The sequence below is a fragment of the Panthera leo genome, chromosome B1 (assembly GCF_018350215.1).
Source record: "Panthera leo isolate Ple1 chromosome B1, P.leo_Ple1_pat1.1, whole genome shotgun sequence".
Lineage (NCBI taxonomy): Eukaryota > Metazoa > Chordata > Mammalia > Carnivora > Felidae > Panthera > Panthera leo.
In genome coordinates, this window is record NC_056682.1 from 110,563,023 (window position 1) to 110,590,076 (window position 27,054).

General features: G+C 35.1%; 1 protein-coding gene across 2 annotated transcripts in view; it reads left to right on the plus strand.

Annotated features, from left to right (window-relative positions):
* ZGRF1 (zinc finger GRF-type containing 1) overlaps positions 1-27,054 on the plus strand; it is a 91,269-nt gene that overhangs the window by 40,052 nt on the left and 24,163 nt on the right. The window contains exons 13-23 of one of the 2 annotated variants that reach the window (XM_042935663.1): positions 1,834-1,936; positions 2,036-2,133; positions 6,648-6,771; positions 10,255-10,307; positions 10,752-10,895; positions 12,027-12,165; positions 12,933-13,117; positions 14,281-14,477; positions 15,985-16,124; positions 24,379-24,522; positions 26,294-26,408. In XM_042935663.1, the coding sequence (XP_042791597.1) occupies positions 1,834-1,936; positions 2,036-2,133; positions 6,648-6,771; positions 10,255-10,307; positions 10,752-10,895; positions 12,027-12,165; positions 12,933-13,117; positions 14,281-14,477; positions 15,985-16,124; positions 24,379-24,522; positions 26,294-26,408 (1,442 nt within the window). The remainder of the gene's footprint in view (positions 1-1,833; positions 1,937-2,035; positions 2,134-6,647; positions 6,772-10,254; positions 10,308-10,751; positions 10,896-12,026; positions 12,166-12,932; positions 13,118-14,280; positions 14,478-15,984; positions 16,125-24,378; positions 24,523-26,293; positions 26,409-27,054) is intronic. The other variant, XM_042935665.1, reaches the window with a different exon arrangement.

A 27,054-nucleotide genomic window follows, 5' to 3' on the forward strand; every position in this document is an offset into this window, starting at 1 on the left:
TGACACATCTTAAGTGCCTCTGAAGAAAGGGAGAATGGGAAATAGAATTTGGGAGACTTTGTATGTTGTAAATATTTTTATTCTGTTGTCATCCTTGATTGATAGGCTAAATATAGAAATTGGATATGATCTGCTATTTTTCTTTTTAAATTTAAATTTAGCAGTATTTTCTCCTAGAGGTTTTTAAGCATATTTTCTTTGTATTCTTTATTCCTGAAATTTCACAGTGATGAACCTTCCTTCAGGTTTTATTAATACTGGATATTGAATTCTCAGTGAATCTATCCTGCAGATACAAGTCCACCAGTCCTGTAAAAATTTTTTTACAAATAATTTTTTGGTAATTTCCTCCCCATTATTTTCTTGATTTTTCTCATTCTAAAGCTTCTATCAAATGTTTTTAGCCTTTTGTAGCCTACTTTTTCAGCAGCCCCTGTGGACGGCATAGTTTCTAAGTGTTTCCATGGTTATAGGGGTAAATCAGTTACTTGTCATTGGACTCCCCTGTAATAGGTACTTTGGTGTGACTTTCTTTCATATGATGAAGTTTGTATTCTTCCCCATCCTCTTAATATATGGTTGTTAAAGGTTACCATTGTTTCTTAGTTTCATCAAAGATAAAAGATGTTTTTGTGTCTTATTTCCTATGGTTTTTTTGAGGAGAATAGAGGCACTCATATTGAAAATGAAATTTGTATCCATTTGTTTTATTTATTTTATTTTTATTCCGTGTCCAATGTGGGGCTTGAACTCACCACCCTGAGCTTAAGAGTCACATGCTGTACCGACTGAGCCAGCCAGGCACCCCCATTTGTTTTATTTCTAATTATTTTTACATACATTGGTTATGGTAATGTTTTGTATCATGAGTTTCTATGATATGTTTTAAGGCAAAATGACCAGATAGATCTAGGACCAGAGAGAATTTTTTTGGTGTGAGTGTGGCAAATTGCATATAGCAGTCTCTGAACTTTAAAAAAAATTCTGTAGTTCATTAAATTCTCAGGTGCTCTCACTGATTGAAAGGCGCACTGTTCTATTATACACCACTACGAAAGAAGAACAGTCAGTTAACATAACAATGCTTTATCACTTAGACTTTTTATTGAAAACTTTTTATTGTGGTAAAAAACACATCATAAAGTTTCCAACCTCATCCGTTTTTATGTGTATGGTTCAGTCATGTGAAGTATATTTACAATGTTGTGAAACAGATCTCTAGAACTTTTTCACTTTCACTTAGATTTTTAATGTTATATTTATTGAAAGAAGCCTTGGATTTATTTGTATACTACAAACAAATAAGGTATATCACCCTGCTTCGTTTTCTTGCCCTTCTGGGAACACAAGACTTTTTTGTTCAATGGCAAATGATAATGTCATCCTTTTGAATACATTTAAACAGCAAAATTTCATAACATGGTAATGTTAGTGCAAACTCCTATTTAAGTGACCAATATGTGAACAGTATGTCTAACTTGCATATAGTTTCACTTGCACAGCAATACCAACTATGTTACAACCATTGCTGGTGCTATAGAGATGTAAAAGTGTCATCACAGGATTCATCTGCATTTCAATGGTGTTAAGGTATAAGAAATGTGAACTGTAAGAATAGATGAAATGTAATATACTCTACTTTCCCTGACTAGAATTGGTTTCATATCATATTGTTTTCTGTTTGTCTGTGTCTCGTTATAACTACAAGCTATGTGTGTATATATAGAGAGGTAGATAAAGATATAGATACACACACACACACACACACACACACACACACACACACAGTTTCTTTTTACTAAATAAACTGATAAATGGATCTCTGTTTTCTAGTTCCCAGATGAAGACGACTTTCCAAAAGGAGGTATTAGTTTTAATATTGAAGACAATTTTCAAGTGAGAGCTGAGTCTAATAAGGACACAGTTGAAAATGACTGTAAGTAAATTCTAAATAAAACGTAACATTAAAAAGTTATTTGACATTGAACAAACCATTATGTAAAAATCCATGCTTTTTTTTTTTTTTTCTCCACAGCAATTTTAGATTTCTCTCCGAAAAAGTCAGAACGTTCATATCATTATTTGGATTCTAATTTTAAATCAGCAGAGAGGACTTCATTGGAAGCAAATAAGGTACAGTGTAAGCAAAGTTTTAATAGTTGGTAGTAAAAAATCTTGGTAGTCTTAGAAGAAATGAATCCATTAAAAACGAAAAAGATAAAAATTTTAAGATTGGATCATTTTTAACATGATAAAGTTTATCAATAACCAGCCAACATTATTTTAACGATAAAACAAGCAGCAAAATTTCTGTTAGAATAATTAACAAAATGTAGATGACTACCATCTTATTATTCAAAGGTGTTTTGAATTTTCTAATATGACATGACATAGGAGGCATACATAATTAGAGAGGAAGAAATAGAAGAATCAATTAAAAATTAGAAGTTTAAGAAGAATTTTGTAAGTTAGTTGAAGGCAAGATAAACTTAAAAAATTGCTTCGGCCCAGGTCATGATCTCGCGGTCCGTGAGTTCGAGCCCCGCGTCGGGCTCTGTGCTGACAGCTCAGAGCCTGGAGCCTGTTTCAGATTCTGTGTCTCCCTCTCTCTGACCCTCCCCCGTTCATGCTTTGTCTCTCTATGTCTCAAAAATAAATAAACGCTAAAAAAAAAAAAAAAAAAATTAATAGCTTTCCTGAACCAGTTAGAAAACATAATAGAAAAAGTGTTCCGACAATAATAACAACTGATATACAATGCCTAGGCATAATCTTAATTGTAAATATATGGAACATGTGTGGAATATACTATGAAATTTTACTGTGAAATATAAAATTCATGAATACATAGCAATTCACCAATACCAAATACCCTCTGTAGGTCAGAACTTGTAAGACTTGGGTATAGAGTGATGGACAAAATAGGTGTGTATGATCTCTGTCTTTAAAGGCCAAGGAGAAAGAGGATGAGATGGTTAAAGGAGGGAGAGAGATGTTAATCAAGAGTGCAAGCAAACAAATAAATTGAGATAATTGCTATGTAAGAAAGCTATGAACGTACTCTGAAATAGGGGAATCTACTTTATGGATAAATCTACTTTAGGGCTTTTCCAGCTGTGGCAGCTGTAGGGGGAGGAACATACCTTGTAAAGAAACTGCAAGTATAAATACCCTGAGATCGAAAAGAGTTGAGTGGGCTTGAGAAAGTGGACGAAAGCCAGAGTAGTGGGATTGTAGAGCGTGAAAGTGGTAATTAGAGATTGGAAAAGTGAGCAGGGGCAGACACACAATCTTACAGGTGAGGTAAAGAATTTTGATAGTCCTCTGTGTTCCTCAGGGAAATCCATGAAGGGTTTTCAGCAGAAAATTACATGACTTAATTTACATTTTTAAAAGGTTTGCTGGTTGCTCTGTGGTAGATGGGTTTAATGGATGCTGTGGTGGAAACAGAGAAACCAGTTTAGAGGAGACTAAATTGATAGGGACTTGAGGATAGGCATTGTGGCAGTGAAAGGAGTTAGAAGCATGGATGTTGATGGATTGAATGCAGATAGTTAGGGTGAAGGAAAAGGGAGAAGAAAGATTCCTGGCTATCTGACTTAACAATTGTGTGATTTTCACTGCGTGGAGTAAGAAGGAGGAGTGTATTAGTCTGCCGGGATTGCCATAACAAAATACTGCAGAATGTGTCTCTTACACAGCAGAAATTTATTTTGTCAGAATTTTGGAAGCCAGAAGTCCAAGATCATAGTTCTGGCTAATTTGGTTTCTCATGAGGACTGTCTTCCTGGCTTGCAGACAGCTACCTTCTCACTGTGTCCTCACATGGCCTTTCCTCGATGTGCACACATGGAAAGAAAGAAAGAGAGCAGATGAATGCAAGCTCTCTTTTTATAAGACCACTAATTCTGTCAGATCACAGCCCCACTCTTATGACCTCATTTATCATTTAGACTTTGTTACCTATTAGAGGCCATGTCTCCAAGTACAGTTACATTGGGGTTAGGGCTTCAACATCTGAATTTGTGGGGAACACAATTCAGTCCATAGCAGGGAGGAGTGGGTTTGGTGAATACATAGGAACAGACAGAAACACCTGTGAATCAGTCAGGTAGACCTGTAAAGTTAGAAATCGGATACGTGGGTCTGGTTCAGAGAAGTTTGCATGATCATTTGCACATAGCAAAGTTTAAAGCACTGAGAATGGATGGGTTCATTTCAAGAGTGTGTAGAGAAAGGAGAATGTGTTATATCCCATTCTTTTTTTTTAAACATTTTTTTTCAACGTTTTTTATTTTTATTTTTGGGACAGAGAGAGACATAGCATGAATTGGGGAGGGGCAGAGAGAGAGGGAGACACAGAATCGGAAACAGGCTCCAGGCTCCGAGCCATCAGCCCAGAGCCTGACGCGGGGCTCGAACTCACGGACCGTGAGATCGTGACCTGGCTGAAGTCGGACGCTCAACCGACTGCGCCACCCAGGCGCCCCCGTTATATCCCATTCTTAAGAATTGGGGGGTAGGGAGGGTTTGCTATGTCAGTTATTGTGGAGACATTGGTAAAATGACAGAAACAGGTTCATGTGGCAACTTGAGGGTCATTGGTGACTTTGGCAAGAGCAGTTTCAGTGAAATAGTGAGGATTGAAACCAGTTTAGATGGATTAAATGGTAAATGAGATGTAAGAAAGTAGTGACTGGATATGGAGAATTCCTTAAAAAGAGTAACATATTTAATTGATCAGCCACTCATTCCTCAAATATTTTGGGGGCATCTACTGTATGTTGCACTGTTCTACGTGTTAGAGATAGGCCTATGAATAAAACAGGCAAAGATCTGCTCTCCTGGAGCTTGCCTTCTGATGAAAGGAGACAGATAATAAGCAAGTATATAGTACCTTAGAGGGTTTAAGTGCTGTGGAGAACAATAAAGCTGTGTAAGAGGGATGGAGTTCTATTTTATAGGTAAAATAGGGCCTCTCTAATAAAACACTGGGGTGGAGAACTGAAAGAAAAGAGAGGAAGGGAGAGGACACGCATGCCATGCAGATATCTGGAGGAAGAGCATTCCAGGCATAAGGAATAGCAAATGGAAAGGTTTTGAGGCAGAGGAATGCTGGCCAATTTGTAGAACAGCAAGGAGGTAGCTATGGAATGAGTGAACAAACGAAGGGGAAAGTGGTAGGAAGTGAGATCAGAAAGGAAGTAAAGGACCTAATCTTATAGGGCAACTGGGTAGGACATTTTCAGAGCTTTGTACTTTGAGAGAGTTTGGGAACCATTAGTTTTAATGAGAAGAGTGAAATGATTAAACTTAGGTTTAGAAAGAAACCTGTGGCTGGTTGATAGAGAATGTACTGTGGGAACAAAGCACATACTCAGTAAGTATTGCCTATTATTGTTACTTTTGTTGAAAGTGCAATACAATCTAGGCTGCCTAGGTTTGAATCCCAACTCTGCTGCTAATAAGCTGGATGAGTTTAAACAAGTTTAATTGCTTAACTACTCTTTTTCTCAATTCTCTCAGTTGTAAAATAAGGAAAATGAGAGTACTGACCTCATATGGTTGTGTAAGGATCAAATAAGTTAAAACTAAAAGGTACTTAGGACAGTCCCTAGCACATAGTAAGAATTTGTTATTATAATAAGACTATTACTATGATTGAATGTAATTTCCCATTGATTTGTCAGTTTCTTCTACTAGACTGAACTCCCTGAATGTGGGGATCATGAGTAATCATCTTCACATCCTTATTTCCTAGCACAGCACCTAGAACCAAATGACTAATTAAGAGAGTGTTTTAAAATTTATATATACATTTTTTAACTTTATTGTAATTTACTGAAAAAAAAAAAGACATGCACATTCTAAAAAATTTAAACCATTCAGAAGTACACAAAGTTACAAGAATCCTTTCTCCTTAATTCCACCTGCATTAGAAACCAACCACTCTTAACAGTTTGGTATGTATTCTTCCAAACTTTTATTCTTTCATTCTATTGTTATACAAATATACAAATATATATATATATATATATATATATATATATATATATATATATTAAATGTGATCATCATATTATATTTTTAAGGTGATTAATTTCTGGAAGTAGCAAGAAAATTAAATACTGTTCTAAGGAGAATAACATAATGAGTAATATGACTATTCATGTCTGGAATAGATCAAAAAAGTTCAGTCCATTTGGGAGTAGTATCTTCAAGTTTAGGTCAACTGTAGATAAACCCTAGACCTGAGGACATAAGAGAAAGCTGTTCATTCCATGAGTCTGCAGGAAGTTTTACCTTCACATCTTCAAACATGAAATCTGAGTTAGTCTTAAGCCCTATTGACTAGAAATTCATCTTCAGAACCAAATCCCCGTAACCCAGATCAGTCTAAGTCAGGATCTGACCCATTTCAAATAACTCCAATGGTTTTTATGTTCTGCGTTTTATTTTTTTATTATTCTTATTGATTTTAGTGAGTTTATCCTGTCCCTTTGGGAAGAGTTTTTGCCCTACTGTAGCTCTACATAATGTGCTTCAAAGCATTATTTGTATGATATAGATTACTAGAATTCATTCAAACTATAGGGAAAAAATGTAGTAACATTTGGTTAGTAATTTTGTTTCTTCTTTCTGAATAGATGACATCACCAGAGCAAAAGATCTCGACCTTAAACCCTGTTTCTACTTTTTCTTTGAACTCAAGAGATGAAGACTTTGTGCTAGAATTCTCTACGGAGTCCCTGAAAGCAAGAACTTTACCTGGTGACCTTTACTTCCTCAGCTTAGACAGTTGCTACCCTGCTGCCCTAATAATACTTATATGTGTAAAATGAAGTTTTTTATTTGAGAAATTGTCACTAAACTAAAAATATCTTGAAACCAGATTCAGTGTCATCCCCCTCAATCCTTCCCACACCACTTTTCTATTTGAGATGGCTCTTACTTCCAAATACAGTACACCCTTCTAACTCTCAGGTCCTTCTTCTCCTCTCAACTTCTCATGACAGACCTCTGCAGATGTCTTCCATCATTGCAGTACTTCTCACAGCTGTAACTCCAGAGTCCGGCCCCTCTATAGTGCCCTCCCCTCCCAGGGAATGATTCATTGTGAATGTCTGATTTACACCATTGGTTGACTTTGGTATAACCTCTTAGTTTCCCCTTTTTTGCTTTGGGATCCTGGCAAAATCAGGGAACTCTTCCAACTGTTGCTACCACAGTTGCATTCTCAGATCTCTGTGTTTTCATACATTTTAAGTCTTCCCTATGAGTAATTTCCTGCTTCTTGATAAGTACAGTACATTCTGTAGGATTCTTTCCACTAACTTTTCTTTCCCTCTCTCTTTTCTTGAAATCTCACCAACGTATCTTCCCTGATTCCGAAGTTATGTTGGGTAAGGGATGAAGTTGTAGGTAATTTTGGGGAGTGGACAATACAAAAAAAAGAACAAAAAAAACCCACCAACTTTGTAATGTGAATGGGTAGTTGGGTTGAAGAAGGTTTAGTGGGTATGGCTAGTAGAGGAAGCAAGGTAGGGGAAAGTCAGTATGGGAGGAGTGGGTATCGAAAACAAACGAAGTGACAATGGAATAATAGATGATTTTCATAGTTAAAGCATGAATCTTACTCTTGATTTCTTAATTTTTTATTCAAGTATGATTAACATGTAGTGTTATATTAGTTTCAGGTGTATAGTGTAATGATTTAACAACTTTAAACATTTCTCAATGCTTATCAAGATAAGTGTACTCTTAATCCCTTTATCTCTTTCCCTCCTCCTCCTGCCCACTTCCCCTCTGGAAACCACCAGTTTATTCTCTGTATGTTAGAGTCTGTTTTTTTATCTCCGTTTTTCTTTGTTCATTTGATTCTTAAATTCCACATATGGGTGAAATAATATATTTGTCTTTCTCTGACTTATTTCACTTAGGATTATACCCTGTAGGCCCATCTGTGTTGTTACAAATGGCAAGATTTCATTTTTTTATGGCTGAGTAATATCCCATTGTGTTTGTGTGTGTGTGTTGTGTGGGTAGGTATGTACTACCTCTTCTTTATCCATTCACGAATGGATACTTGGGTTGCTTCCATATCTTACCTATTGAAAACAATGCTGCAGTAGACATAGGGGTGCATATATCTTTTCAAATTAGTGTTTTCATTTTCTTTGGGTAAATACCCAGCAGTGGAATTACTAGATCATATGGTAGTTCTATTTTCAATTTTTTGAGGAATTCCATACTGTTTTCCATAGTTGCTGCACCAATTTGCATTCCCACCAACAGTGCAGTGTTCCTTTTTCTCCACATCCTTGCCAACACTTGTTATTTCTTGTCTTTTTGATTTTGGCCATTCTGACAGGTGTAAAGTGATATCTCATTGTGATTTTAATTTGCATTTCCCTGATGATTAGTGAACATTTTTACATGTGTCTATTGGTCATCTGTATGTCTTTGGGAGAATGTCTCTTCTGGTCCTCTGCCTATTTTATTTTATTTATGTTATATTATTTTTGAGAGAGCAAGAGAGAGAGGGAGCGAGCGAGAACGGGGGAGGGGCAGAGAGAGAGGGAGACAAAAGATCTGAAGCAGGCTTGGCGATGACAATGCAGAGCCTGGTGTGGGGCTCAAACTCACGAGCCATGAGATTATGACCTGAACTAAAGTTGGACCCTTAACTGACTAAGCCACCCAGGTGCCTTGGTTCCTCTGCCCATTTTAATCAGATTATTGGCTTTTTTTGGTGTTGAGTCACATAAGTTGTTTATATATTTGGGATATTAATCCCTTATCTGATATATCATTTGCAAATATCTTCTTCCATTCAGTAGGTTGCCTTTTTCTTTTGTTCATGGTTTCCTTCACTGTGCAAAAGCTTTATTTTGGTGCAGTCCCAATAGTTTAATTTTGCTTTTGTTGCCCTTGCGTGGGGAGACCTATCTAGGAAAACGTTTCTATGGCCAGTGTCAAAGAAATTACTGTCTATGTTCTTTTCTAGGAGTTTTATGACATCAGGTCTCACATTTAGGTCTTTAATCCATTTTATTTTTGTGTCTCGTGTAAAAAAGTGGTCCAGTTTTATTCTTTTGCATGTAGCTCTCCAGTTTTCCCAGCACCATTTGTTGAAGAGATTGTCTTTTCTCAATTGTATATTCTTGCCTCCTTTGTTGTACGACCATAAGTGTGGGCTCATTTCTGGACACTACTCTGTCCCTTGATCTATATGTCTATTTTTGTGCCAATCTTTTACTCTTTAATGATGTTTTAACTTTTCTGTCAGGTTGCTTGATTGGCTTGTTAGAATTATAAAATAACACTATAAAAGAATATCATTTGCTCACTTACTGCTCTACTACCTACCCAAATGATCCCCAAAGTTTATTTCAAACAAATATTAACTCTGTCAAGAAGGTACATTATTATAAAATAGGAAACCATAGCATTGTCAGATAAAAACGTTAAGCTTATATAGCTCCCATACAGTATTATTTATTCATTTATTTATTGAACAAATATTTATTATTGCTTTTTACATTTTAGGAATATATTTATTACTAATACTGCTGACAGAAGGAATTCTAAAACTCAGCCCAAATCTAGTTTAGGAGAATTATACTCTTACCACATACCCATAGATCAGAATAAAGCTAACTATCTTCTTTACCCTGAAGGTTAACATATCACTTCATGGGTATAGTAAATATAAAGGAAGTTACAGTCACATAGATAAATAAACCATGAACTTCAGTCTCTGGAGTAGGAATATACAATTAAGAACAAAAAACCAGTTCTCAGTTCATGTCCTGACTCTGCCAGTTGATAGTCATGTTACCTCTAGGCCTTGGCAATCTCATCTGTAAAATGAGAATAATAAATCCCTTCATGGTTGTAAAGTACTTTGAAAAGTTAAGTGCTATGTAAATATAATCTAGTGATTGGTGGTGGTGGGTTGGGGGGAATCTTAGCTAAGGGAAAAAGAAAAAGGGAAGGATTTCAAATGCATTAACCTTAAAAAAGTTTGAGTCTCTTGAGCTTTGAAATCTTCATTTTTTTGAGACTAAAATCATTAAAAATATTTTATTATAAAAAAGGAACTAAAATTACCTTTTTTTGTTTTTTGTTTTTTTGTTTTGGCAAGGCAAGTTGTTACTTTTTCTTTCTTGTATAGATAGCTACTGGTTTTTAGAGCCTAGTTGATGGCCATAATACATTTTTATTTAATGAGCTCTTTTTTTTTTTTTTCAGTTATCAAAAAACCCAGTTCTCTGGGGAATAAGAACTTTCAAAGGCTTCCATTAGTAAGTAGAACCCGAGTTCCACTTATTACTTTGCCACGTGTTGATAGGTCACCTGATTTAGATTCTCGTTCATACGACATCATCTATGACAGGCAAGAATCTTCTGGTTCCCCCATATTCAACTTGGGTGAAAAGTCAGCGGTTCTTTCTTTTAGCTTTGGACTTGACAACCAAAGTGAAACCTTCTCTAAAGAATCCAGAGAAGTGACTCCAAAGGATGTTTTACTTCTCAATAATATATCTACTCAAAGCAAGTGGCTGAAATATCAAAACATACCCCAGTGCAACTTGACTACTGTAAATGTAGTTGATAAAGTAACAGATGGCTTCTTTGCTGAGGTTGTTTCTGGGACACATTGTAGTGACATAGGTGAAAGACAGAGTGATGCTGTGAATGAAAGCTCCATGCATTTGCAAATGATAAAAGACATGCTCCATCAGCAGCAACAGGATTTTAGCAGTCAGGATTTGATTTCCAGAAAGAAAGCACTGTCTTTGAATTTAAAGCAGACTACCAAGACTGAGAAAATTCACAATGTGTTAGGAGAGTCTGCCTGCTGCAACTACAGTGTAACAGGAGATTTACAGGTGAGGAAATGAGCCAATGTATCTTGGTGCATTGTTTCCAATAGTTAGTGTTTGAATTTCAACAAAAGAATTACCAAAATCATATAGGAGCAATGATTTTACTTTTAGAGCTAATGACTTCTTTTTTTGAGTTTTACAGAACTCTAGCTATAGTCATATCTTCTTTGACTTAAAATCTTACCTAGTAGTTATGAGCATTAAAAGAAATTATGTGGTATCTGGCACGTAATAGGTACTTAATAAATGATAGCTCCAACTGTTTCCACTTCTGCCACTACTATTACTGTGATTGTTTTCATTTTTCACTATCAGCTCAATTTTGCCGATCAGATCATGATTAGGGTAAAGTTATATCTTATACATTGGTTTTGCAAAATTCTATTGTAGTTGTAACCGGAAATAGAAACACATAATGATCCATTCACATCAGCTAAGTTTTCCCTAGAAAAAAGTTTTTACAAACTTATTAAGAGGCAGACCAGAAATGGTTAGTTTTGTTTTTTTTTAATGTTCATTTATTTTTGAGAGAGAGAGGGTAAGTGGGGGAGGGGCAGAGAGACAAGGGAACGGAGGATCCAAAGCGAAATCTGCCCTGACAGCAGTGGGCCCAATATGGGGCTCAAACTCATGAATCATGAGATCATGATCTGAGCTGAAGTTGAATACTCAACCGACAGAGCCACCCAGGCGCCTCATGTTTAGTCTTATTTATATGATTAAAAATGCGATGCGTAGCCATTCTTGCTATACTTGGTATCTCATTTAAAATGAGAAAATGAAGAGCGCCTGGGTGGCTCAGTCGATTGAGCATCTGACTCTTGATATCAGCCGGGTCATGATCCCAAGGTCATGGAATGGAACCCTGCATTCGGCTCTGCGCTGAGCATAGAGCTTGCTTAAGATTCTCTGTCTCTCTCCCTCTGCCCTGCTCCCTTGCTTGTGCTCTCTCTCTCTAAAATACTACTACTACTACTACTACTACTAATAATAATAATAATAAAATCAGAAAATGATTTTCAAGGATTCTGAAAAATCAAAAAAATGTGTTAAACATCCATAGAAAATAATTTACTCATTACTAGACAGTATTTTTCTGGAGTTGTTATAATAACTTGAATTATTCCATTTCAGGGGATAAGTGGCTCTGAGCTGTGCTTCCCAAATGGGCAGAAAATAAAATCTGCTTATCTTCCCCAAAGGCAAATTCATATACCGGCTGTTTTTCAGTCTCCTGCTCATTATAAGCAAATTTTTACATCTTGTCTCATAGGTATGACTTATCTTCCTATTTTATTATAATTGGTTGCTGCTTAATGTAAGTAGGATAGCTGTGAGAAAACATAGTATCTTATATTGTGAACTTTCATATTAAATTCTCTACTTGAGATTTGTTATTTTCCATATGTCCATTCCAGTTTTCAACAGTAACTTATATTCTAATTTCAGGTCAAATTGAGTGTCAAAAGTAGGAAATGACAGTATTATCTTTTACAAGTTAGAATTTTTCATTAAAAAAAAATGTTTACTTATTTATTTTTTAGAGAGAGAGCAGGGTAGGAGCAGAGAGAGAGGGAGAGGGGCAGGGCTGTTAGCACGGAGCCTGATGCTGGGCTCAAACTCACAAACCATGAAATCATGACCTGAACTGAAATCAAGAGTCAGCAGTTCAACTGATTGAGGCACCCAAGCACCTATTCATTTTTTTTTTAATTAAACTAGAAGTGTTACTGGGGTGCCTGGATGGCTCAATTTAATTTTAAAAAATAATAATAACAACTAGAAGTGTTACAGATGGTTTTGTTAAGAAATTTTAAGTATGATGCATGATTAGTTTTGATTGTTTTGTTGTACAAGGGCAAAACTTGCCTTTAAAAAAATGAATATTAGTGTTAGATTATAGATTACTGTTAAAAGTCATTTTCAAACTTAGCTAACAGTACACATGATACAAACACAAACTTATTTTGTGTTTAATTTTCATCTGTATTTATATATATATATATACATATATATATATATTTTTTTTTTTTTTTGTAGAACATCTAAATATATTGCTGTTTGGATTGGCACAGAGGTTGCACAAAGCTCTTTCAAAAGTTGACATATCATTTTACACATCACTAAAGAGAGAGAAACTGAAAAATGTAGAAAGTAATGTGCCATCCTGCCATCATCATCAACCTGCAAAACTTGTCACGGTTAAAAAGGAAGGTCCAAATAAGGTATTGTTCCCTGTTACTCACCGGTTGCCCCACCGAATACTTCTCTTGTAGAAAATTTAGGTACCTATTGCTTTATGACCGGCTTTGTTAAAGAGCAGGTCCTGATTAGGAGCCTTCTACTTGAGGTATTAGTAACTAACCTACAGTAAACTCCCAGTAAATTTTTACTAAAAGATGATCTGTGTTCTAGGATATGAAAGTATGAGTTAAGATAATCCTTCAGATTGCCTGTGAATCTATTGCATAGTGGTGGCTGGAGACAGAAACATAAAAATAAATTTTATGTAATAGTGTAATTGATAGAATAGGAAGGATATGCCCAAGTTACAGTGAGAACACTGAGGAGGAATATGTCCCAACCTGAGATCTTAGAGAATGCAGAGATGAGCCTGAAGAAGTGGAAGTTGAAGTAGTCTCCTGTGTGAGCCCCAGTACGAGTAATAGATAAGGCCTGAGGAATGTAAAAGCAAACTGATTTAATTTACATTGCTGATAACATATTATTATGGAAGATGTCAAGTTAGTAAAATGTTTATGTATTGCGTACGTACATTGAGATTTAAATTTAGGCGTCAAAGGCAATAATTTGTAAATAATATTATAACCGTAGAATAAAATATTATAGAGCCATCAAAAGTCTTTTTTTTCTTTTTAAGATAATTTGATGACATGGTTGTCATGCGTACAGCATGTTATTGTGTTAGGTTATATTAGGTTATGGAATAGAAAACACATCATCATCTGAGTTTTACTTTTTTTAAAAACAACAGTGTATGTGTGTGTCCTTGTGCACACACACACTTATGTGAGTGACAAAAAAGGCCAAAAAGAAATGCACAAGATGTTTCTTGTAGTTGTTTCTGGGTAGCCTTCAGGGTGTCTATGGTGAACATTTTAAATTGGAGAAACAAAAAATTTTATTTTTCAAATAAGCTTATGTTCTCAGAATAATGTAATTTTCTGATAAAGAGAAATGTCAACTAAGTGGTTTTAAATTTTAATTTGTTGTTTAGTATTAATAAAAAGATTAACTTGTATGATGAATAGTTTATTGGAGCACATTAATGCCAAGCACCTTTTTATAGAAGTCTTGACAAACATAATACAAAAATAGTAAAATATAAAATTTTTCTTACTCAATTGCAATATCTTTTTCCTCTTAGGGTCGTCTCTTTTATACCTGTGATGGACCCAAAGCCAACCGATGTAAATTTTTCAAGTGGCTTGAAGAAGTGACCCCAGGATATTTAACAAAGGAAGCCTCTCTAACTAGCATGGTTTTAAGTGATATAAAGAGTATTGGCTTATACTTAAGAAGTCAAAAGATACCCCTCTTTGAGGAATGCCAGCTTTTGGTGAGGTATGCTTTGGTAGCAAATAATGCCTGTAATTAATTATTATATCAGAAAATAATAACCTCACATGATTGTTATCAGTTTTAAAAGATACTGAGATAGGTAAATTATCTGAAAGATAGAGTACCTCAGGTTTTCTAACTTTAAAATGGAAATAATTTTCTAAAGCTATTTTTAGATAATCATTTTTACATATAGTCATAATCCTTAGGAAACCCTGTTGAACAAACCACAAGAATAATTTTTGTCAGTGCAGGATAATAGGTAGCCTAACTAGTTAGTTTTATAGGATAATAGAATGCTACAATTTGGAAACATGTCCTATAAAAGTGGGATTATCCAAAAAGTAGCTATAATGAACATGTGCATCGTAATTTAATAACATCTTTGGGGAGTTTATACATGCCTGCATTCTTCTAAGGACTTTGCATGTATTATTTCATTTAATCATCATAATAACCTATAAGATACGGAAATAATGGGGATGATTTATTACAGTTATTGAAGCTGAGATACTCTTGAGTACTTTTTCAATACTTGTCCTGGCTCAGTCTCTCTTTTTTTTTTTTTTAATTTTTTAAATGTTTTATTTATTTTTGAGACACAGAGAGAGAACGTGAGCGGGGGAGGGGCAGAGAGAGAGCGAGACACAGAATCCGAAGCAGGCTCCAGGCTCCGAGCTGTCAGCACAGAGCCCGACGCGGGGCTTGAACTCACAAACCGTGAGATCATGACCTGAGCCAAAGTTGGACACTTAACTGACTGAGCCACCCAGGCGCCCCTGGCTTACTCATCTTAAAACTAATGATAATTCAGGGCGCCTGGGTGGCTCAGTCAGTTGAGCATCTGACTTCAGCTCAGGTCATGATCTTGTAGTTTATGAGTTCGAGCCCCACATCGGGCTTGCTGCTGTCAGCCTGGCAGTGTGGAGCCAGCTTCGGATCCTCTGTCCCTTCTTTCTGCCCCTCCCTCACTTGTGCTCCTCTCTCTCAAAAAATAAATAAAACATTAAGAAGAAATAAAACTAATGATTCTGTGAGGGTTGCTATTTTCTTCCTATTTTTTTATTTTTTGTCCATGGATGAAAGTATATAAACATACACTCACTCTGGTTCCCTCCATTTAATGCTATATTTTAAAGATGAAAAAAAAAAATGTACTTTCAAACTTATAAAGTCCTGGGGTTGTAATGTATCGCATGGTAACTGTTGTTAATAATACTGTATTGTATATGTAAAAGTTGCTAAGAGAGTAGATCTTAAAAGTGCTCATCACAAGGAAGGCAGTTTGTAACTCTGTGTGGTGATAGATGTTACCTAGACTTATTTTGGTGGTCATTTTACCAGAAATACACACACACACACACACACACACACACACACACACACATATATCTCGAACCATTATATTGTGTACCTAATACAATTGTTTCAATTGTTATTGACAATTATATCTCAGTAAAAATTTGTATCTTAATATTTAAATTCATTTTTGTTTTTGCTCATTTTTCAGAAAAGGATTTGACTTTCAAAGAAAACAGTATGGCAAACTAAAGAAGTTTACAACTGTAAATCCTGAATTTTATAGTGAACCTAAAAGCAAACTTTATCTTAAGCTGAGTCGGAAGGAAAGTTCTTCAACTTATAGTAAAAGTAAGTTGACCTGGTCATGATGGTGACAGAGTCTACCCTTGTATCTCAGTTACATTCAGCTCTGCAAATTCTTTACATTAAAGAAGGTTTATAAAGTACTGTTTAATAGTAGCATATACTCTGAGTTATTATATAAGAGTTATTATGTAATAAATTAGACCATTTCCAAAAAGCGTATTTTAAAATTTTAGTTTATTATTGTTATTTTTTAAATAAAAAAATACTTATTCATTTTTGAGGGTGAAAGAGACAGAGCGTGAGGGGGGAGGGGCAGAGAGAGAAGGAGACACACAGAGCACAGAGCCCGATGCAGGCCTCAAACTCACGGAATGCGAGATCATGACCTGAGCTGAAGTCAGACTCTTAACTGACTGAGCTACCCAAGTGTCCCTAAAATTTTAGTTTTAGTCCCTAAAAATTTTATTAAAGGCTAACAAAATCTATTTAATTTTGTTTAGAAAAATTATACTAGCTTCTTACCATTATATAAATAAGTATATTGATTCAGCTGTACTCTGACCTGATATCAAAAATAAACTGAAAATGTGGGCACCTGGGTGGCTCAGTCAGTTAAGCATCTAATGCGTGGTTTTGGTTCAGGTCATGATCTCACAGTTTGTGGGTTCAAGCCCTGTGTCGGGTTCCAGCTTGGGATTCTTTCTCTCCCTCTCTTTATGCCACTCCCCCACTCACAGTCTCTCTCTCTTGTTTTTTTCACTGTTTGTCTCAAAATAAAGAAATAAACTTTAAAAAAATAAACTGAAAATGTAATGACTTTATTGACACTTCTGTCATTGTCTGCACAATTTGACAGGACTAGACCACCAGTTTTAGAGAATTGGAAATAAAATCCTTAAAAGAATTTTTTTTTCTAAGGAGCTTAGATGCACTAAATTGGGTTCATCATTATCTTTGGTTTCATGACCTACTCATATCATTGGTCCTCACCTAGAGTGCTTTGATTATTTAGTTACTTTAAAATTTTTTTTTTTTTAACATTTATTTATTTTTGAGACAGAGAGAGACAGAGCATGAACGGGGGAGGGTCAGAGAGAGAGGGAGACACAGAATCTGAAACGGGCTCCAGGCTCTGAGCAGTCAGCACAGAGCCCGATGCGGGGCTCGAACTCACATACCGCGAGATCGTGACCTGAGCCGAAGTTGGACGCTTAACTGACTGAGCCACCCGGGCGCCCTTTATTTAGTTACTTTAAATGTAATTATCTGTGAATCTACAAACTGAGGCAAAATCAAGTACCTTTATAGCTACCTACATTTAATATAAAGTAACCCCACTAACTCATCTGGGTGTCTCCTAACCTAAGGTAATTATCATTTCATCCCTGTGTTCATCAGCATCTTGCTCCTCTTTGTTTATAAGTTTATAGAAATGAATTCCTCAAGAGCGTACAGTTAACCATTGAGAAAAATAGGTTTGAACTGTGCGGATCCACTTATACATCGATCTTTAAAATATATACAGTACAGTATTGTAACTATAATTTCTCTTATGACTTTCTTAATAAAATTTTCTTTTTTGTTTCTTAATTGTAAGAATACAATAGATAACTCATATAACATACAAAGTATTTGTTAATTGACTGTTTATGCCATCTGTAAAGTTCTGGTCAGTAGGCTATTATTAGTAGATAAGTCTTTAGGGAGTCAAAAGTTATACGTAGATTTTTGACTGGGAAGTTAGCACCTCTAACCTCCATATTGTTCAGGAGTCAATTGTAGTTTAAATTTTTTTTTTTAAACATTATTAAAGTGATATAAATCTGTAATCTTTTGGAGTTTGTTTATCTTTTTCACTTAGTGACATATTGTTGCAATATAGACATTTTATTGATGTTGATCTGAAATCTAGAGTATAGATTACTTGCTTTGACTGCTTTATCAATTTATTTTGTGAATGTGCCACAGTTTATTCATTCACTCTTCCACTGATGGTGATTTTGGTTTCTAAGTTTTGCCATTGTGAGCAGTATGCTATGTATATTCTTGTACTGTCTTATAGATGTGCAACAGCTTCTTTTGGATATAATTCTAAGAATGAAAATGCCCACACCTTTAGGTTGTAGTGCCAAAGTCATTTCTAAAGTGGTTACATCAGCTTATCTTCTACTATCTTGCATCAGCCTGATCAAATGGGTGTAAAAGGATCTCACTGTGGTTTCAGTTTGCATTTCTCTGCTCACCAATGGTGTCGAACAGCTCTTCATGTGTTTTTTGCTTATGTATTGTTGTTTCTTACCCATTTTATTATTTGTAATCTTATTTATAGTTCTTCTATATTTTTCGTGCTAATTTTTTGTTGATCATGTATATTGTGACTGTCCGCTCACAGTTTGTATCCTGTCTTTTCACTTTACTTTATATTTATTTATTTATTTATTTATTTATTTATTTATTTAAGTTTCATTTATTTAGGTAATCTTTACACCCACTGTGGGGCTTGAACTTATGGCCCTGATATCAAGAGTCATGTACTCTTCTGACTGAGCCAGCCAGGCTCCCCTTCACTTTAGTTTTAATACAGTCCAATCTATTAGGTTATTTTTTGGATAATGCTTTCTGTATCTCATTTTTTATTTTTATTTTTTAATGTTTACTTATTTTGGAGAGAGAGAGACAGAATGTGAGTAGGGGAGGGACAAAGGGAGAGGAAAGACACAGAATCCAAAGCAAGCTCTCCGGGCTCTGAACTGTCAGCACAGAGCCCGATGCAGGGCTCAAACTCACAAACCAAACTGTGAGATCAAGACCTGAGCTGAAGTTGGACGCTTAACCAACTGAGCCACCCAAGCACCCCTCTGTGTCTCATTTTTAAAATCTTTGCCTATACTGAGGTCTAAAATTATTCACCTTTATTTTCTAATTTTTTTAAAAGTTTTCTTTTTGACTTTTTTTTTTACTTCTTTAAAGTTTATTAAGGTTTTCTTAATGACATACTACATGCGAAAATCTTCAATCCATTTGGAGTTTTTATTTTTTTTTGTACATGGTATGAGATAGGGATCCAATTTCATTTTTTGTCTCTTTAATTAACAGTTTTGCTAGCATAGTAATCATTTTTTTATTAATTAGTCCTGCTTTTCCTCTCTAAATTGAAATGCTATCTCGGTTATAGCCAAGTTCAAAATAATGTTGATCTCTTTCTGGACTCCCTATTTTATACTAGTGTTCAATTTGTATATCCTCATATCCATTCCATACTGTCTAAATTACTGTAGCTCCATCTATGGTATACTTTCTCCCTGCTATTTTACTACTTTTTGAATCTTCTACATTGAGGTTATTTTAATATTTTAATATATTGAGGTTTATATTTTAAATTGCTATTCTTGGTAAATTGAAACTTATTATTGTATAGAGACTCTCTTCATCTGTAATAATACTTTTTTCTTATAATCTAGTTTTTAATATAACTATGTGAGATTTATTTTGATTAGTATTTGTTTGATGTCTTCTAATATTCTTGTTCCACCTTTGTGTGTTCCTACATTGTCCCTTATAAATAGCAGATGTCTGAATTTTTAAAATTTTGACTTGTGAATGGAATAGGTCCAGTATTTAAATTTATTATAATAATAATAATATGCTTGGGTATGTTTCTACAATTTTATTTTTTTAAATTTTTATTTATTTTAATTTTTATCATTATTATTTTTTTTTAATTTATATCTAAGTTAGCATATGGTGCAACAATGATTTCAGGAGTAGATTCCTTAATGCCCCTTACCCATTTAGCCCATCCCCTCTCCCACAACTCCTCCAGCAACCCTCTGTTTGTTCTCCATATTTAAGAGTCTCTTATGTTTTGTCTGTCTCCCTGTTTTTATATTATTTTTGCTTCCCTTCCCTTGTGTTCATCTGTTCTGTCTCTTAAAGTTCTCATGTGAGTGAAGTCATATATTTGTCTTTCTCTGACTGACTACTTTCGCTTAGCATAATACCCTCCAGTTCCATCCACGTAGTTGCACATGACAAGATTTCATTCTTTTTGGTTGCTGAGTAATACTCCATTCATCCATCAATGGACATTTGTTTTCTTTCCATACTTTGGCTATTGTTTATAGTGCTGCTATAATCTTTGGGGTGCATGTGCCCCTTCGAAACAGCACACCTGTATTCCTTGGATAAATACCTAGTAGTGCCATTGCTGGGTTGTAGGGTAGTTCTATTTTTAATTTTTTGAGGAACCTCCATACTGGTGTGTGTGTGTGTGTGTACACACACACATATATATTGGTGTGTGTGTGTGTGTGTGTGTGTATATATATATATACACACACACACACACACCACATCTTCTTTATCCACTCATCCATTGATGGACACTTGGGCTCTTTCCATACTTTGGCTATTGTTGATAGTGCTGATATAAACATGGGGGCGCATGTGCCCTTTCGTGTTTCTACAACTTTAAATTATTTCTCTTTATCCCATTTTATCTATGCTCTTTTAAATCATTTCTTGCTTTTTTTTTAAATTGATATTTAAAAGCTTACCCTCCAATAAGATAAGAACTTACAAAACACACCTCTTGTTTCTTCCTGTTTTTTTTTTTTTTTTTTTTTTAAGAGCTTGTTTCTTCCTCTTGACCTTTTCTTTCACTCTCCCCTTCCCTACATCTTATTGATATTTTCTACAGTGGTGCTACTCAAAGTATGGTCTGCAGACTGGTTTTAGTCCAAACACTTTTACTGGTTTCCAAAGAGAGGTGAGGAGCTGCTCCAGGGTGTTATAAACTACCCATGTCAATAAGCAGACTAGTTTAGTTGGGTTTTGCTTTGTTTTGTTTGTAGCAAGACTTTCTGAATGAAGGAAGCATTATGTCAATTTGTTAAATTGCATTCTAGCACAGACTTTATGTTGCAGACCTATAACAGAACTATTTAAGACAGGCTACTTTGAATAGCACTAATCTAAACCTATAAATTTTAGGTTAGTATGGATTTATTTTCTATCTTCTTTGAATGTAAGTACTTTTTAAAAGATGAGTCAGACTTGTCCAGGGTAATTTAATTACATTTGTTTCATGTATCTCTTTTAGCGTCTCCTAAATTTTTCTCTCTTGTTAATGTATTTCATCAAAAACTGTTTTGAATGTAGGTCGTTGTATGGTAAACCTTCTAAGCCTTGAATGCTTGAGAATGTTTTTGTTATACATTCATATTTGAATGATAGTTTGGCTGCATATAAAATTCTAGGTTATAAGTTCTTTTCACTTAATACTTTTGACCCCCAGAAGCAGCAATTTTATATGTTTTAAGAAAATATTAATATACTTGGTTATCTTCTTGCTGTTGAAAAATCTGTTGGCATTCCAATTCTTATTCCTTTGTATGTTATTTGCTCTTTCTGACTGGAAGCTTTAGAATTTTCTCTCTGACTATTATAGTCTTATATTTCCTTGTAATGTGTCAAATGTGGTTTTTCCTTTTTCTCCTCTTGGGCACATTGTGGGCCTTTTAAATCTATTAAGTCATCTATTTCCAAACTCATCCAGTATATGCATTAAATAGGTACAGCTTTTTGTATGTCATTCATACTTCCATAAGGTGTTTTTTTAAAAAAAAATACTCAAGTCCTTTATCTTTTTTTTTTTTTTAATTCTGGGAAATTGATCTCCTTTATCTTCGAATAATCTTCATTTTACTTTTATTTCTCTAAGACTTTTATTATTCCAATATTAGCACCTCTGACTCAACATTTCTTTTATATTGTCTAGGCTTTTGTCTTCTCTTCCTTCTAGGAAATATCCTTAATATGGTCTTCTAAATTGCTTAGTTATTCCTCAAATGTATCCATTCTATGATTTAACACATCAATTATAGCTTTATTTCAACTACCATATTTTTTCAACCTGATATTTTTGTTCATTTCCTTTCATTATTTTCTGGTTCTTACTTTGCATTGCAACTGTCTTCTCTTGCTTCTTGTAAAAAATCTCTTCGGGGCGCCTGGGTGGCGCAGTCGGTTAAGCGTCCGACTTCAGCCAGGTCACGATCTCGCGGTCTGTGAGTTCGAGCCCCGCGTCAGGCTCTGAGCTGATGGCTCGGAGCCTGGAGCCTGTTTCCAATTCTGTGTCTCCATCTCTCTCTGCCCCTCCCCCGTTCATGCTCTGTCTCTCTCTGTCCCAAAAATAAATAAAAAATGTTGAAAAAAAAAATTTTAAAAAAAAAATCTCTTTACCAGGCTAAATTTCAATGACTGGTCCATCTGTTCTGGTATTTCTTTTTCTGTAGGACTCTGTAATCCAGTATGTTTTTCTTTTGAAGTCTTTGTCTCCTTAAATGTCTCATTATTTTGGCCCGTGAACTAATTTTCCCCTCGTGGTATCAGCTGTTCCTTCTGGACAATGCAGATGAGTGAAGGCTGACCACAGTCTGGTCAGCTCCAATGAGGTCAGGGAGTTGGGTTCAGTCCCAGATCTGCTATTTACTGGCCTTGTGTCTATGGACAGTTTAACTTCTTTGGGCCAGTCTTCCTTCCTCAATAAAATGGTGATAATAATAATACCTACTTGACATTTAAAATATCTATTGACCCAGAACATAATAATAGGTTATTGTGTGGGGGTTGTTTTTTATTTTTATTTTTGGAAGATTTTATTTTTTTAAAGTAGTTTCAGCACCCAACATGGGCTCAGGTTTACAACTCTGAAATTAAGAGTCGCATGCTCCATCAACTGAGCTAGCCAGGCTGCCCTAGGCTATTGCGTTTTATTAAAAAAAAAAAAAAAAATTCCCATAGATACATGATCTGCCAATAGATTCTGATCTATTTATCTTACCCTGGTGGCCAGGGAAAATTGTTTAAATATATATTACATAAGTTGGCAAGTAGTTTTTTAAAAATTAGATATAAAATATAAATGAACTTTTTAAAAAATAGTTTCCTAAACATATTTTCTAAAACAGTAGTTTTATGGGGTATGATAAAAGTCAGTGTAAAAAAAGGGGGCGGGTGGTTCTGTGGCTAAATAAATTTGGAGAGTGCTATGTTAAACAAATAACCTTAATCTAAGATTTTTCAGAATCTTAAACATGCTGGTATGCATTGGATTTTCCAAGATGGGAATGTAGCCCAGTACACTATCTTTTCTGATGCTGTTGAGACTTGTGGTTTGTCAGTTAATTTTCTTAGTTGGTTAAGGTCAGGGATTTTAATAAATAATGCATATGAACATTAAACATTTTAACTTAAAATATATGAGATAATTTAATGATCTTTTGATGAAGAATCAAGGTTTTTGCTTGGAATATGGGGTTTTTGGTTGGAGATCTTTTGTATCTTGTATAAACTATACCCACAAATATACCACTCAGAGATTTACCATTCTGAATTCTTAAACACAGAGCAAGAACTTGTGAAGCGATCTAAGTAGAGAATGATTTAAATGTTTTCAATTTTTTTCTAATCTTTTATATTTACTTCACCTATGCTTGAGTCAACAGCAGTTTTTTTGTGTTTTGTGGTTTTCTTAAAGCAAATTGTAATGAATTCTTTCTAAATTATTACTTTAGTTTTCTTAAAACAATTATTTTTCTTCATACTCAAATAATTATATATAATATATAATTATAACTAATCCAACTGTATAAATAAGTTTTAGAACAAATACAATGGACTCTTTGTAAATGTAAACTCAACTGGTGGTAGAAATGGTGTACAGGTATTGTGGAAAATAGCCTACTAGCTGTGAGTGCTCAATATGCCATGGAGATGGCATGTTATACAGAAAGAAAGAAGAACATTAATTAATTAATCTACAGCATCAGTTAAGGACAATCCATTAAGAGAACTTGTATTCTATCCACAGATTGCCAACTTTATTTGAGCATGAAAACCCTTATATGGCAGAGCCTCTTTTCAGACTAATGTTCTACCTTGGGAAAGTCTAATACAGTTATAAAGTTGTCTTTTTAAAAATGTTTATTTATTTTGAGAGAGAGAGAGAGAGCAAGAGCGTGAGCAGGGGAGGGGCAGAGAGAGAGGGAGGAAGGGAATCCCAAGCAGGCTCTGAGCTGTCAGCGCAGAGCCCGTCATGGGGCACATTCTCATGAACCTGGGGCTCGATCTCACGAACTGAGCCAAGATCAAGAGACGCTTAACTGACCACCACCCAGGTGCGCTTCAATTTTGTTTTTTTGAGAAATAACATAGGACTAAACATGTAAGAAGTCCAAAGTAATTTTAAATTGAGCATAGTTCTAAGTTCTTTAAAAATTGTTTGTCTTCTCAGATGATCTTTGGGTGGTTTCAAAAACCCTAGACTTTGAATTGGATACTTTTATTGCATGTAGTGCTTTCTTTGGACCATCATCTACCAATGAGGTGGAGCTACTACCTTTGCAAGGTTATTTCCCCTCTAACTGGCCCACTAACAGTAAGTATTGCCATGCTTATATTAATTTATATTAAAAGAAGAATGATAGACATAAGATGCATTGTGAGCAAGGATGCTAACTTTGTTTGGGGTTATTTGATTAAAGCCAACGAAAAGCATCCACCTCTACTTCCTATTATTGTGTATAATGTGTTCCTGAAAAATGTGTATAAAAGTCGAATATATAAATATTTGTGCAGTTCAAGTCTCAGAGGGATAACAATATAATAAAACTTTGAATCCTCACTTAATTTGTTAAAGTTGATCTTTATACAGAATATACCTGATTTTTAAAAATATAAACATTAAACATATAAATAAGTATTTTCTCAAATAATTTCTTACAGCAAGTTTTGATTCTCTTGGTTTTTTATTTCTTTTGGTTTATTATTCTAATAATAGGGTACATTTAGTAAATAAATCGTTTATTTTCTATTGAGAAGGTCTTTAGAGATTTTGTAGGCAACTGAAGAGGAGGGTATGATTTTTATTTTGAGGGTATTTTATCATCTGTCTTGAGAAATTTTCAATAAGCTACTAGGCTACCAGCCTTATTACTATTTTAATAAAGGAAATTTTAATAGGCTGAATCCCTATTCAGTTCTAAGAATCTGTAGATATCTCTATACATCTTGATCTCCGAAATAATTCCTGATGGTCGAATTTGGTCTATAACTAATTAGAGACAACATTTAATGATTCATTTAAGTACTTCATATACATTTCTAACTTTTGAATTTTTTCTTCAAGAACAAAATAAATCTAGTCAACTAGCTTGAGTCCATTAAGAGCCTGCCTAGGGGCGCCTGGGTGGCTCAGTCGGTTAAGCGACCGACTTCGGCTCAGGTCATGATCTCGCGGTCCATGAGTTCGAGCCCTGCGTAGGGCTCTGTGCTGACCACTCAGAGCCTGGAGCCTGTTTCAGATTCTGTGTCTCCCTCTCTGACCCTCCCCTGTTCATGCTCTGTCTCTCCCTGTCTCAAAAATAAAATAAAACGTTAAAAAAAAAAAAAAAAATTTAAAGAGCCTGCCTAATTAAGTAAACATTTGTTACTTAATTTGTCACTTTCATATGTATATTTTTTTAATTTTTATTTATTTTTTGAGCGAGAGAGAGAAAGCACGTGCACACGCATGCGTGCGAGTGGGGGAGGGGCAGAGAGAGAGAGGGAGACAGAATCTGAAGCAGACTCCAGGCTCTGAGCTGTCGGCACAGAACCTGACGTGGGGCTTGAACCCACAAGCTGTGAGATCATGACCTGAGCCAAAGTCAGATGCTTAACTGACTGGGCCACCAGGCGCCCCCCATATGTGTATTTTAATATTTGCTACTGTTGTTTCCCCAGCAATATCAGCATTCTAACTTTCTGCTTTCCATATATTTCTATAAAATAGTTGAAGAATGAAAGAAAATGTTCCGAAGTTACACAAATACTATACAGCACAAGGTGGTATGCTGATTAGTTGGAACTGTCAAGGAGGGTCACCATGCACTAACTCAAAACAGTAGTTATTGCTTATTAGGTGATATATAGAAGTCCGAGTTTGATTTAAGTTATGCAATTTATGGATACCTGTAGAAAAAGTATGAATAAGTAGATGGTATAGTAGTTTAATGGGTAGAAGTACCTCCCCATATACTTAAGGGTTTATTTTATGTCATGTGATTAATGCTGTAGCTGAGCTCTGAGTTATATCGAACGTTTTAAATAGTTCCTTTATGATCCATTTTATTTTCATTAAATGTTCAGTTTCTGCGTTCTCTCTACAGTAGTGGTCCATGCATTGTTGGTTTGTAATGCTAGCACAGAGCTGACCACTTTGAAAAACATTCAGGACTACTTTAACCCAGCTACTCTACCTCTAACACCGTACCTGTTAACAATGTAAGTGATTATTTACCAGCGGTCATTGGTGTTCAAAAATGGTGACTAACTGTGAATATGAAAATGCGTTCAAAGTACATTACATACATTTTTGCCAAAAATATTTTAATTATCTTTCAGAGACCATGAGGTTACTGTCTGTCAGTAGTTAAAAGGATGTTAGTGTAAATTTTTGCCTTCTTCAAGGAATGATATTTTAGGGAGATTCTGAGTGTTGATTTTTTATTCATTTCTGTTTTGATGCCACAAATTATTTAACATGTAAAAGAATTCTTTTAGTGGGAATGCAAACTGGTGCAGCCACTTTAGAAAACAGTATGGAGGTTCCACAAAAAATTAAAATTAGAACTACTCTATGACCCAGCAATTGCCCTACAAGGTGTTTATCCATAGGATACAGGAGTGCTGTTTCAAAGGGGCACATGCACCCCAGTGTTTATAGCAGCTGTATTGACAGTAGCCAAAATATGGAAAGAGCCCAAATGTCCATCAACTGACGAATGGATAAAGAAGATGTGGTATGTGTGTATACACACACACACACACACACACACACACACACACACACACACGATGGAGTATTACTTGGCAATGAAAAAGAACAGAATCTTGTCATTTGCAGCATGGGTGGAACTAGAAGGTATTA